We start from the raw sequence: 14,900 nt of genomic DNA on the forward strand, positions 1-14,900 counted from the left end.
AGAGAGGGTCCAAAACAGCAGGTCCGGGACAAGGTAGCACGTCCAGTGAACAGGTCAGGGTTCCATAGCCGCAGGCAGGACAGTTGAAACTGGAGCAGCAGCATGACCAGGTGGACTGGGGACAGCAAGGTGTCATCAGGCCAGGTAGTCCTGAGGCATGGTCCTAGGGCTCAGGTCCTCCGAGAGAAGAGAGAGAGAAAGAGAGAGAGAGAGAAAGAGAGAAAAAGGGAGAGAGGATTAGAGGGAGCATACTTAAATTCACACAGAACACCGAATGAGACAGGAGAAATACTCCAGATATAACAGGCTGACCCTAGCCCCCCAACACATAAACTATTGCAGCATACATACTGGAGGCTGAGACATGAGGGGTCGGGAGACACTGTGGCCCTGTCCAACGATACCCCCGGACAGGGCCAAACAGGCAGGATATAACCCCACCCACTTTGCCAACGCACGTCCCCACACCACTAGAGGGATATCTTCAACCACCAACTTACTACCCTGAGACAAGGCAGAGTATAGCCCACAAAGATCTCCCCCATGGCACGAACCCGGGGGGGCACCAACCTGGACAGGAAGATCACGTCAAAACACTCATCCTCCTCATGACTCCATGTTCCAGAGGGGGATGCATACTTCGTAGTGAGGTTGCAGGATTATACTTCAGTCGAGAAAGTCAAAGTCGCTCTGGACTGTGAACTCAGCAAAGATGTCCCAGTCATGTGGTACCATAATGAGACTGAAATGAAGGCCTCTAAGATGGTAACCATAAGGGCTGAAGCGAATTGAAGAATGTTGTCCATCAAGAAAGTGGAGGACTGAGATAAGGGACAATACGTATGTGATTGTGGAACGGACAAAACCATGGCAAATATTAACATTGAGGATAAGCAAATACAAATGTTTGTTAAGTAACAAACATGTATTTTGAGAACGTTCTTGCGATTTTCTTGTAATTGTAGTGTTCTCCATCCTGACTTGCAGCTCGAGATATAGACATAACTCGCCCAATGTATGACATTGAGCTCTTTGAAGGCAAGACTGCTCATTTTGAGGTAGAAATCTCTGAAGATGATGTGCATGGCCAGTGGAAACTGAACTGAGAAGTCCTTACTCAATCCCCTGTATGTTACATTGACCAAATCATTCTAACTGTTGTTTGACCATTCCACCATTCATACCATTCTACCATTCATATCCATTACGTGATCATCCATTCACATCCTTTACGTGATCTTGAAATAATACAATGAAACAGCCTATAGAATTCTCTTCCCTTCTCCTTTTCCCTTTCATCTTCATCTAATGTGGATTATTTTCTATACAAATGTTGCTATCATTTATAGGACATTGAAACGATAGAGGACGGTGCAAAGCACACATTAATATTATACAACCTCAAGGCCCCCTTGTCAGGGGAGATTCTATTTACAGCTGCTAATGCTAAATGTGTTGCTAATCTGAACGGTGAAAGGTGAGATTTTTATATTTGATCATGTAAATGTGAATATTTTCAGTGGTGGTTCTCTACGCATTGCCATGATGCCACGTTATCTCTGTTTCCTTCTGAACTACAGAGAGTCCAATTACATTTGTCACACCTTTGAGTGATGTACAAGTGTATGAAAAATATGAGGTCAGATTTGAGTGTGAGGTGTCCAGAGTGCCTAAGGGCTTCCGTTGGCTCAGGAGATCTCATGAGTTGACAGCTGATGATAAGTTTGATATTACCCATGAGGGAAAGAGACACACTCTGGTGGTCAAATCTGCCGCATATGAGGATGAAGCTGAGTACATATTTGAGGCAGAGGGCAAGAGAACCACTGTCAAACTAGTTATCCAATGTAATCTGAAGAAATGTTTCTGTGCTTCCTGTTTAAATCCTGACTCAATTCATTACAAATGACTGAAATTGATCTTCTCACCATGACAATGATTGAATTTCTTATGAATTGAATGTCTTATCAGGAATTCGCCTTGAGTTTGTGAAGCCCATTAAAGATGTCATGGTCAAGGAGCGCTAGACAGCAGAGTTCAGTATTGAGCGCTAGACAGCAGAGTTCAGTATCACATGACAACATCCAGGTCACCTGGTACAAGAACAATGTGCGTTTGCATCCCAGCCAAGTTGTGCACATGTCAGACGATGGCAAGATGCACAAATTGACCTTCAAGGGGGTGTCCATTGATGACACATCCATGATCAAAGTAGAGGCCATGGACAAAATCTCAGAGGCCATGCACACAGTTCTCAGTTAGTATATCGTTAAAACCCTTGAAACGTTCAATCAAAATAAATCTATAGAATCTGTAGATGGAAAGAAGCCGTTGTCGAAACTTAAATATCACACACACAACTCATCGTGGTTTCTTTTTCATAAACAGAGGGAAAGCCTTACTTCACGACAAAACTGCACGACTACTCAGTCACTGAGAAAGATGAACTGACGATGATTTGTGAACTGAGCAAGCCCAATGCAGAGGTGAAATGGTTCAAAGGTGACCAGCAAATCACTTCCTCCAAGAACGTGGTCATCAAAGCCGATGGAAAGAGGCGTATGCTGATCATTAAGAAGACAGAGAAAGCCGACATTGGAGAATACAGCTGTGATTGTGATACGGACAGAACCACGGCCAAGCTCAACATTGAAGGTAGTAGCCTTTAGTGTTTTTAGCTCAGCATTTGAGGATTGCAGTATATATTTTATTTAATTTATACAAACACTTGAGTTGTCTTTGTGTTTCTTCTACAGATCGTGACATTACGTTTGTCAGGCCCCTGTACAGCGTGGAAGTGACAGAAACTGAAATCGCCAAGTTTGAGACTGAGATCTCTGACGAGGATGTCCATGGTCACTGGAAGCTCAATGGAGAGGCCCTTCATCAGTCTCCTGTAAGAAAAATATCTACTTCATTATGACTACATACAGTAATTGGACATTCCTTAGTAAATTTCCTAGCGGTTGAGGAGACAGAGAAGTAAAAGAAAATAGAGGGTATGTATAATTTGACGAGGTTCACTTAGTAACTGTTAGTGTATTCTCTTTCAAGGACTGTGAGATTAAGGAGGAGGGTACAAGGCATGTCCTTATCCTGTACAACGTTCGCAAGGATCAGGCCGGAGAAGTTGACTTCCAAGCTGCCAATGCTAAATCCAATGCTCAGCTTAGAGTTAAAGGTGAGAATGATTTAACACATACTCACACTTTTATTTGACAATGAGATAAGCACTTATTTGTTCGAGTTACTCTGTAAGATATGCAAGTAGGCCACCATCAAAATGTTTGATCCGTTCATTTGTTTTTTGGTGGGCTTCAATGATACATTTCCCAACTGTTGGTTGAAGTAAAGTAAACCCCAGAGCTGTCAGATGAGGGTTTAGTCAGGCATTTACAGCCCCTTTTAATTAGGTGTCAAAGGTTTTACAAGGGAGGACTAAAGCTATCAAATAAGTGTGTCATAAAAAGTGTTGCGGTTTGGATTTCAATTCTGGCACACTTTTTATATATCTAAATATCTACTTGCTTGCAAAACACCCAAGGCAATGCAATGCAATACTTAGCCATGATGCAACCATTTTTGGGGTAAAAGTTGGGTAACAGCGTACCCCCAAAATTCAGAGAGGTTGATTGACAGGGACAGATTGCCTAGCAGGTGGTTTGGCAGGGGTGAGTTAAAGGCCAATCAGGTGTTGTGGCTATTTTAGAATCCACATGCCTTATCTAGAGTGGGCGGTTAGTGATTGGCAGAGCTACAACATGCCTGCCTCTCAAAGTTTTTTGCTGACCATATACATCTCAAGGAAACCGGGTATGCAAATGAGGAAGGCCCCCCAATGTCAAGTCCCTCTGCGCTAGTCCTATCAGTTGTCCTGGTGGTTTACAGGACTCCAGAGCAGTGGCCAGCCGTCAGGGCATCCGCAAAATGAGGATTAGCAATTAGGTTTGTCTTGGGATTTGGGAGTGACTAACAATGTCTTCTCCTCAATCTAAAGCGCGGGTAATCGGCCTGCTGCAGCCTCTCAAGGATGTTACTGTTACTGCTGGGGAGACCGCCACTTTCGACTGTGAACTGTCATATGAAGGAATTGCTGTGGAATGGTTCTTAGGGGGTACAAAGTTGGAGCCAAGTGACAGAGTAAGTGTTTATACTGTATCATCTGAAATATTTATGTTACCACAACACTGACACTCCCTTAAGTAATTGATATGGAAACATGCCAAGACTTTGAATTGTACTTATGAACAACAGTTTTTCCAATACGGCAGACAAATACCTGTTGTCATGGGATTTACTACCTGGATTATAGCGTATTCTCATATCCCAAATACTTTTAATGTTTTAACAAGATTGAAACATTGTCCTTGGTTTTACTTAATCTTATTCTAAATTGTCTTGAATTGAAATGGATCTTAGCCAGTTTGTCATGTTGCATTATTTACATTTTGGTTTTAATGTTCTCTTGTGCAACCTACATGCTTTCTGCATATAAGGACCTGTGAGGATCAGGATTCCAGTTGGGGATTTGATCCGGGTTTTGAGATAACGCAGGAGGGCTTTTCTGCCCTGCAAGCGTTCTTCTAGTTATTTTTAACTGCTTCAAGTGTGTGTGTCCAATGGCAGGTGGCTTGAAGAGTTATTTGACAGTTATCATTTTTAAATATGAAACATGTGTTGTAATTTCATGTAGAAATTGGCTTTGAATTGCTTTGAGTTATTTGTTAGGTCCTTACATACCTATGTATATTGTCTAGCCTAGTTATTGAATTAATTCCAGTGTGTTTGAGGTGTGAAAATGTTATATGATAGGTTGATTTACGATGTTGCGTAGCCTGGTTTGCCCTTCAGTTACATACAGTTATATGGGTCCTCTTACCTATTTTAATGATGGTTGAATTCACATCCTTGATAATTTGATGTGTTGCCATATACAATGTTAGCGAACATTTTATTATTTTGAGGATAACTGTGATTACTTTTGTTCCACTAAAAATCTTACATTTAGAATAATATATTCAGAATATGTAGGCTATTATTTTATTGTGGCTATGGCTGAATAGTCCAAAACATGATGATTTATGCTGTCAAATGTTGTTTGGAAAATATGATTGCATGTGGTGTCATTTGCACTGTTATGAAATCAATATAAGAGTCTGAAGGTGTTTTTTAAAAGTGGCTGTTTAAAGTTAAGTTTAAAATAATATATATTCTACCTTGCAACAGAGATAGCTAAATAACTTGTATATACTGTAACCATTTGTCAAAGGCCTGTGAATGAACTGCCATGGTCTTCATGGTTTCACATAGTTGTTATGTCATTAGGCATATCATGACTATTTGTAATGGGGGAAAGGTATAGAACCTATGTTGACTGTGATTGCTGTACCACTGCACCATAAGCAGTTTTTTTTGTTTTTTTATTTTTTTATTTTATTTTTTACCGTTATTTTACCAGGTAAGTTGACTGAGAACACGTTCTCATTTGCAGCAACGACCTGGGGAATAGTTACAGGGGAGAGGAGGGGGATGAATGAGCCAATTGTAAACAGTAAACCTATATTGTTTACATTCAAGAGGAACATTTTGACTTTATGGAACACCTACTGTAAAAGACTGGGGAAATTTGGTCTTAGTTAACCACCTTACCAAACCTCTGGTAAAAGGGAAGAGTCAGGGTGCAACTGGAGTTAAAATTGAGCCTAGGGTTCCCTCAGGGAGCCTTCGGTCACTTGTCACCAGCTGCTGATGTTCATTCACGGGAAGAAGTAAATAGCTTGACCCTGCATAGCTATCACCGTCCATCTGATTTATCAAACTGCTTGATTTGCACAGGTGGTCACCCGAGCAGAAGACAAAACTCACACGCTGACTCTCAGAGATGTCAAGATTTCAGAAGATGGAGAAATTAAACTCACTGCAAAGGATTTCCAGATTGAGGCCAGACTACATGTGAATGGTAGGTTAATCTATGTGTGTTATGTGAATGATAGGTTGCTATTACTGTTTGTGGTGTTTGGTTGCTGTTGTAGTTGGGATTCTTGCCCCCCATGGACACTTGGTTTCTATTTCCATTCCAAATGTATAATTGTCAAGCTTCGATGGTCCTAATTGGTTGATTTCTTCAAATTCATTTGTGGTACGATATTGTGCATATGATTAGGTTAAACAACAATATAGTTAAAATATTTACACTATAAAGCATATTGGACTGATAAACCACTATGGAAGCTGCTATATAGACCAGGTTCATGGTAACATACTCCACCTGCCTATGTAAATGCAAGGTAAAAATGCAAAAGCCACATATTTTAGGCCATTTTATGTAAAGTGGGATCATTGTAAGTACATTGTGACATGGATTTAGATGTTTTTTAGACAATAATTGTCTTTGCTATGCAAAGCACAGACAACAATGTAAGTGGGCCAGGTGTTAATGTTCTGGGAGCCTACCCAACCAGTCTGAATTCAATGGGAATCCCATCCACGGTTGATTGCCCATCAGCAAAGAAGTATGCATTAAATATGAGTTGAGAGACTGTGAGACACAGTCATGTATGCTTTTGTAACAGTACATAAGTGTTCCTAAGATGCACTAAAGAAGTATAAAACAGTATATGCCTTGCATAATTACGATATAGTGATATCCCTTGCAATATCACAATATAATGGTGTGATCTAAACCAATTATTTTAGAAGGAAGAAAGGTGTCCCCATGATGTTAAGTTTGTTTACAAATGTATGAAAAGTGTAAATGTGTAATTGTACAAACAACAAACAGGTTGAAGGAATTATGTACCATAATGTGTAGCCTACACTGTAACTGTAACTACAAAGTCAAAACATAGGTTTTAGGCCACTTAATCTTAAGAAGGACTATAACAATAAAAGTAGTTGGTGACAGTGATAGAATTTGGTAAAATTATTTTGTTGGCTTCCTAAGCTGTTACGATATGTAAAGCACGAGTCAAGTGTAATTAATGTGTGACCTCACAGAACCACCAGTTGAGTTCACCAAACCTCTGGAGGACCAGACAGTTGAGGAAGAGGCCACTGCTACATTGGAGTGTGAAGTCTCCAGGGAAAACGCTGAGGTCAGTTGGTTCCAAGATGGACAGGAGATCCGCAAAACGAAGAAATATGACATTGTTGCCGATGGCCGCATGAGAAAACTCATCATTCATGGCTGCACTCTTGATGATTCAAAAACATTTACCTGCGACGCCTCAGAATTCAAAACCTCTTGCTTCCTTAACGTTGAACGTAAGTAAAGTATTGATTAAAACCTTTCATATAGTTTGTTTGTAAAGACTTTGGTGTATTTGCCATACTGGTGTAGTAACACTATGACTGTGTCCTTACAGCTCCACATGTTGAGTTCTCTAAGCCACTCCATGATGTTGAGGTCAAAGAAAAGGAATCTGCCAGATTTGAATGCGAAGTATCGCGCGAAAATGCCAAGGTATTGATTCCTGATCCTTCACCCCTCACCTCACCTCCCCCACCCTACCACTCTCCCCACCCCCCACACAATACATGCACATACAAACACACCTTCTTATTTTTTAGAATAATATAATATAGTTGCATGTGGAATTACAAAATATAATATTAAAGGTCATGAATAGTCAAAATCATGTTTTTCATGAAATTGCTTGGTTTATATTTGATGGAAACCAGATAAAGTACGATGACCAAAGTATGAAAAATGACTGTTACTTCTACACTAACAGTCAAAAGTTTTAGAACACCTACTCATTCAAGGGTTTTTCTTAATTTTTACAATTTTCTACATTGTAGAATAATAGTGAAGACATCAAAACGATGAAATAACAAATATGGAAACATGTAGTAACCAAAAAAGTGTTAAACAAATCAAAATATATTTTATATTTGAGATTCTTCAAATAGCCACCCTTTGCCTTGATGACAGCTTTGCACACTCTTGGCATTCTCTCAACCAGCTTCACCTGGAATGCTTTTCCAACAGTCTTGAAAGAGTCCCCACGTATGCTGCGCACTTGTTGGTTGCTTTTCCTTCACTCTGCGGTCCAACTCATCCCAAACCATCTCAATTTGGTTGAGGTCGAGGGATTGTGAAGGACAGGTCATCTAATGCAGCACTCCATCGCTTTCCTTCTTGGTAAAATAGCCCTTACACAGCCTGGAGGTGTGTTGGGTCATTGTCCTGTTGAAAAACAAATGATAGTCCCACTAAGCTTAAACCAGATGGGATGGCATATCGCTGCAGAATGCTGTGGTAGCCATGCTGGTTAAGTGTGCCTTGAATTTTAAATAAATCACAGAGAGGGTCACCAGCAAAGCACCCCCACACCATCACATCTCCTCCTCCGTGCTTTATGGTGGGAAATACACATGCGGAGATTATCCGTTCACCCATACCTCGTCTCACAAAGACACGGCGGTAGGAACCAAAAATCTCACATTTGGACTCCAGACCAAAGTAAAAATTTCTACCGGTCTAATGTCCATTGCTCGTGTTACTTGGCCCAAGCAAGTCTCTTCTTCTCATTGGTGTCCTTTAATAGTGGTTTCTTTGCATCAATTGAGATGTGTCTGTTATTGAGATTGAGATGTGTCTGTTACTTGAACTCTGTGAAGCATTTATTTGGGTTGCAATTTATGAGGCTGGTAACTCTAATGAACTTATCCTCAGCAGCAGAGGTAACTCTGGGTCTTCCATTCCTGTGGCGGTCTTCATGAGAGCCAGTTTCATCATAGCGCTTGATGGTTTTTGCGACTGCACTTGAAGAAACTTTCAAAGTTCTTGACATTTTCCGTGTTGACTGACTGTATCCCAGCCCTACCTTGTCACAACACAACTGATTGGCTCAAACGCATTAAGAAGGAAAGAAATTCCACAAATTACTTTTAAGAAGGCATACCAGTTAATTGAAATGCATTCCAGGTGACTACCTCATGAAGCTGTTTGAGAGAATGCAGAGTGAGTGTGCAAAGCTGTCACCAAGGCAAAGGGTTGCTATTCTCAACTTAATCACGTTTTTGGTTACTACATGATTCCATATGTGTTATTTCATTGTTGACCGGTAGTGTACATTGATCAAGTTTGATCATAAAGATACTGGTCCTCTCCCACATGTCAAACACTTGGATTCATTATTAAGACATCACCTTAACACTAATTTTAGAACCAATATTGGAGAAGGTGTGTTTGCAGAGGGGTATGATTTTTATAGCTAGATAACTACTCTACTGGTGCCAACATGTTACTGTATGGTGTCAGCCAATATAATTAAGTGTTTATCCTATTCATCTATGGCAAATATACTTATATGTTTCCCCCTTCATCTGTGTCTGTGTTAGCTAGTTACTGGGTAGCTAGGTCTTCAGCCAGCATTGAACAAAAGGGTGGGTGGGTTGTTCAAACTCTGACACAGTTGTCAAGTCAACACATCCGTCAGTGCTGCTGTGAACCGCATCACAAACGACATGCCAAACGGGAGATGTATACAATTAAATTGATATCATTGATGCAATTTCAGTGTTTTTGAGTTGCTTTGTGTATGACCAAATTAGCTTGATGAATTTACTGCAACTCTGCTCACTGCATCCAAGTTGCTTGATATAGGTGTTTCAATGAGCTGTCAGCTCATGAATATAAGCTCCCTTAAGACTCAGCCTGTCTTTTCAACCTTTCTGGTAGTTAGCCATGAGAGAAAAATTAATTTTTCAGAATGACTGTTCAGGACCTTTAAGACTGAGAGTTAGTTGTCTTTCCTGTCTTACACTGTGTTTCATGCTAGTGTGCTGTTACATTTTACTCCCTTTGTTTCCATCATAGTCTTTATCAGTACATATTAAAAGTATTATACCGTCATTGTAGTCTGGTTTTATGACTGTTTCTGGAAACAGGTCCGTTGGTTGAAGGACAGCAGTGAAATCAGAAAGGGAAAGAAATATGAAATAATCGCCAAAGGTCGCCAACACATCCTCATCATCCACAAATCAGTGTTCGATGATGAAGCAGAATATGAATGTGATGCAAAGGTCTCCAAATCCTCCGGCATGCTTACAGTCGTCGGTGAGTCTGACAAACTTTCTCTGTCTCAAAAGGTACATCCAAAATGGCACCTTATTCTTTATATAGTGCACTACTTTTGACTAGGGCTCATATAGGGCTCTGGTCAAAAGTACTGCACTTATATGCCATTTGGGACTCAGAAAATAGATTAATTTTGATGTCATATACTGTAATCGACTTATCATAATATATTGCCTTGACGGTTATATTGTATTTCCTTTGCAGAGGAAGAAGCTACGTTCACCAGGAACCTGTCTAACGTGGAGGGAACAGAAGCAGACAGTGTGAAGATGATTTGTGACGTGTCGAAGGCAGACGCTGATGTCATGTGGTATAAGGAAGACCAGGAACTTCCCGAGGGTGGAAGATACGATCAGATCGTAGACGGCAGGAAGAGGATACTTATCATCCAGGATCTCAAAACAGATGATGCTGGAGAGTACTATTGCAAACTGTCCAGCTCAAAGACAACTGGAAACCTGAAAATAAATGGTAATGGAATCAGACGTAAGCTCTGTTTAATTTAGTCAGCTAAAGACCATCAGGTGGAGAAAGTGAAATATCCTGGGTAGTGGCTACACACCAGTACCGTTATGAAAATCAAATCATGGGATGCAGGTAAAGTATTTGTGTAATTAAGAGCATATACACTAATCTGTCTTTGTTCTTCTAGAATTGGCTGCTGAGTTTATCGCCATGCCTCAGAGTCAGGAGGTGGTTGAGGGAGAAAAGGCTGAGTTTGTATGCTCAGTCTCTAAAGACACATTCATTGTCAAATGGATGAAGGATGATAAGGAGCTAGAAAAAGGGGACAAGTATGACATTGTCTGTGATGGCAAGAGAAGAATACTTGTTATCAAGAACTCTGAACCCAAGGATGAGGGCGCCTATGTTGCCCTCATTGGCACCACCAGAGCTACAGCTGATCTGTTTGTTCTTGGTAGGTCATCAATGTTGGTTTTCTTTTCTATTACAACCTCACCAACCTGTATGTGTATTTGTGTCTTTTGGAGGGGTTGAGATAAAGTAGATTTTCTGTTAGACCTTTGTGTACAATTGGGCAGTAAAGTAATCTTCTAAAATATTCTTGTGTGGCACTACCTGAGGCAGCCTTGGCGAAATATTTCATTCCATCTACTAACTTCCTTAATTTTGATTTCCACAGAAAAACTCAGGATCAACACACCAATCAAAGACACAGAAGCCAAAGAGGGACAAGAGATCATCTTCAACTGTGAGGTGAACACTGAGGGAGCTAAAGCTAAGTGGCTGAAGAATGAGGAGACCATGTTTGAGAGCAGCAAGTTTGTCATGATCCAGAAAGACAACGTGTTCTCTCTGAGGATCAAGGATGCTGAGACGTCAGATGAAGGAAACTATACTATTACATTGACAAACCAACGTGGTGAACATGCCAAGAGCTCTGGCAAACTTACAGTAAAAGGTGAACATAGTTTTGTTATCGATTCTACCAACGGCTAATTTGATGTAGTAGTATGTCTTATTTTTGTTTGAAGTTAGCTATATGACTAACTGATTTTTAAAATTTGATCTACAGAGGAGAGTCTGAAGATCATTGTACCTCTTGAGGACTGCGACACACAGGAGAAGAAGACTGTTAGCTTTTCTTGCAAGGTCAACAGGCAGAAGGTTACTCTGAAATGGACAAAGGCTGGTCAGGAGATCACCTTCAGCAAACGCATAATCTACAGGTTGGACCAATATAAGCACACACTGACCATCAAGGACTGTACTCTTGCTGATGAAGGTGAATACACCGCCATCGCTGGTGATGACAAGTCTACAGCTGAGCTGATCATTAGTGAAGCCCCCACTGACTTCTCCGCACAACTCAAAGACCAGACCATCCCCGAGTTTGAGAATGCTGAGTTCACCTGCAAACTCACCAAGGAGAAGGCTGAGGTGAAATGGTACAGGAATGGACGTGAAATAAGAGAAGGACCCAGGTAGGAACACGTTTAAACTGCTATGAGGCACGGTCACTGTTGCTTTACTGTCACTGTTAAATCTTAAAAGCTACTTTGCCCCTAAGGGCCACCATAGGAACTGAATTCAATAATGAAAGGAGTAGTGTAACATTATCCATTTTCGTTTTTTACAAGGTACGTCTTTGAAAAAGAGGGCAAGACCTGCAGGCTGCGTATCAAGGAGTGCAGACCAGATGATGAGTGTGAATATTCCTGTGGCGTAGATGAAAAGAGATCACACGCCCATCTCTTCGTTGAAGGCAAGCCTCTTGAATTCATTATATGATTCTGTTTGTGTGAGTCCATATTTCTAACTGTTCTGTATGAATTAATGTTTCACTAATTATATTTTTTATTTGTTTGTAATGTTTATTCCAGAGAGTGCAGTTGAGATCGTCAGACCACCAAAGGATGTGTTTGAGCCTCCAGGCTCAGATGTTGTATATGAAGTTGAACTGAACAAAGACAGAGTTGAGGTAAAATGGTTGAGGAACAACATGACCATCGTCCAGGGTGACAAGTACCAGATGATGAGCGAGGGCAAGGTCCACAGACTCCAGGTATGTGAGATCAGGCCTCGTGACCAGGGAGAGTACAGAATCATCGCCAAAGACAAGGATGCCAGAGCCAAATTGGAACTGGCTGGTAAGTTGTCATAACTGTTATATCCTCTCTGATTCCACAATACATCTATTCTTTTATTCTTTGATCTTATAATTGTTTGTCCCTCTACAGCTAAGCCAAATATCAAGACTATGGATCAGAGCTTAGTAACAGATGCTGGAAAGCCCATCGTCATGTTCGTGCCCTACAGCGCGTATCCTAAAGCTGAAGCTGAGTGGTTCTATGATAATGTCAGCCTACCCAAGGACAACATCCACACTGTTGGAGACAGGACAGAGTACAGGCTGAAGGACCCTAAGAAGTCCGACCAAGGACGTTACAAGGTTGTCATCAAGAACAAACATGGACAGGGAGAGGCATTCATTAATCTGGATGTCATTGGTAAGTTGCCTTCAATCCATTCTTATATTTGAATAGATGTTTCTTGGGAAGGATATTTTTCTTGGAATCTGTTTTTGTTCATGGATTCCATTTATTAATGTATTGTTGTCTTCCACAGATGTCCCTGGACCTGTGAAGAGTCTTCAAGTGCTTGACACCGCTGATGGTGAGGTCAGTCTGGCCTGGGAAGAGCCAGAGAGCGACGGTGGCAGCAAGATCATTACATACGTGGTGGAGAGGCGTGACGTCAAGCGCAAGACATGGACTCTTGCTACTGACCGCTCTGACGCTCCAGAATACACTGTGACTGGACTCCAGAGGGAATCCATGTACCTATTTCGTGTTTCTGCTCGCAACAGAGTGGGCAGTGGACCAAATATTGAGACAGAGAAACCTGGTGTTTATGCCAAGAACAAGTTTGGTAAGCAAAATATTTCATATTGTATCACCTCATACAGTATAAGTTTGTTGAAAGTAACAGTTTTCAACAATGAACTGCCTACCAGAAAAGTGAATTACAACCTTGTGTTATATTTCAGATGTTCCTGATGCTCCTCAGGATGTGAGTGTTGGAAACGTGAGTAAGTTTGGAGCCACAGTCTCCTGGGAAAAACCAGTGTCTGATGGAGGGGCTGAGATCACCTCCTACATAATTGAGTCCCGTGACAGGACCTCTGTGAAGTGGGCCGTGGCTATGATCAGTAAAGCAACAGACCGCAGTGCAATCATCAACGACGTCATTGAGAACAAGGAATACATTTTCCGTGTCAAGGCTGAAAACAAGGCTGGCATTGGAAAGCCAAGCGCTGCTACCAATCCAGTTAAGATCATGGACCCCATTGGTGAGTTATTTCAGTTATTTTAGTTTCTGAAATGTTATTACTGAAATGTATGCACTGTTCTAACATGTTGTTTTTGTTATTCCAGAGAGGCCAAGCCCACCACAGAACCTGGTGCCCTCAGAACAGAATAAGAACTCAGTCCAGCTGACATGGGAGACCCCATTGAAGAATGGAGGCAGCATGATCACTGGCTACATCATTGAGAGATGTGAGGACGAAACAAACCATTGGCTCAGATGCAACGCCAGGCTTTGCCAGGATCTCACCTACAAGGTATTTATCCTATAAGATGAAAAGTTGCTAAATGGTTTCTTAGAGATTTCATATCATATTGGTAGTGTAATTGTCATACGTTTTGAGTGGTATTCTGACTTGAATGGAAGTCTCCCATTGACATTCATTTACTTGGAAGTCTGAGTTGCTCACACTTATCTCAACTCTGAATGGGGCTCTTCCTTCTTTTCCTCAGATATCTGGCCTGAAATATGGCAAGAAATACAACTACAGAGTGATGTCTGAGAATGCAGCTGGAGTGTCTGACCCATCCAACACACTGGGACCCATGCTGGCTGATGATACACATGGTACATTTGGTTAACTTTTAACTAAACTTGACGTAGTTCATCACTTTAAATGTTGTGCATTTGTCATAACAATTATTATTATTTTCTATCTTCAGTTGGCCCCACAATGGACCTGAGTGGATTGAAGGATGGCCTTGAGGTCATTGTTCCCCATCCCCTTACTATCCGTGTCCCTATCTCTGGATATCCCACACCACATGCAAAGTGGAGCTTTGCTGATAAGGAGCTCACTGCTGGTGAACGTGTTTACATAATTACAAAGAGTACCTATGTAGAACTGACCGTCACTCCAAGTGTGCGTCCAGATAGAGGTGTATACGCTCTGACCCTGGAGAATGATATTACCAGTTGCTCAGGAGAGATTGAAGTCAATGTTATCGGTAAGTGACGTGATGAGCCTTGTGGTGAAACACAACAT

The 14,900-nt window shown here is 41.1% G+C and overlaps 1 protein-coding gene across 1 annotated transcript in view; it reads left to right on the forward strand.

Annotated features, from left to right (window-relative positions):
• LOC129816555 (titin-like) overlaps positions 1-14,900 on the forward strand; it is a 176,349-nt gene that overhangs the window by 81,248 nt on the left and 80,201 nt on the right. Inside the window, 20 exon segments of the mRNA XM_055871143.1 lie at positions 2,389-2,655; positions 2,757-2,896; positions 3,055-3,181; positions 3,998-4,140; positions 5,836-5,959; positions 6,997-7,263; positions 7,365-7,462; positions 9,895-10,063; positions 10,289-10,555; positions 10,737-11,003; positions 11,229-11,507; positions 11,622-12,030; positions 12,187-12,311; positions 12,430-12,696; positions 12,787-13,056; positions 13,175-13,477; positions 13,596-13,898; positions 13,984-14,171; positions 14,368-14,482; positions 14,578-14,862. Of these exon segments, the coding sequence (XP_055727118.1) occupies positions 2,389-2,655; positions 2,757-2,896; positions 3,055-3,181; positions 3,998-4,140; positions 5,836-5,959; positions 6,997-7,263; positions 7,365-7,462; positions 9,895-10,063; positions 10,289-10,555; positions 10,737-11,003; positions 11,229-11,507; positions 11,622-12,030; positions 12,187-12,311; positions 12,430-12,696; positions 12,787-13,056; positions 13,175-13,477; positions 13,596-13,898; positions 13,984-14,171; positions 14,368-14,482; positions 14,578-14,862 (4,413 nt within the window).

Source organism: Salvelinus fontinalis, chromosome 19, assembly GCF_029448725.1.
Source record: "Salvelinus fontinalis isolate EN_2023a chromosome 19, ASM2944872v1, whole genome shotgun sequence".
NCBI classification, from domain to species: Eukaryota; Metazoa; Chordata; class Actinopteri; order Salmoniformes; family Salmonidae; genus Salvelinus; species Salvelinus fontinalis.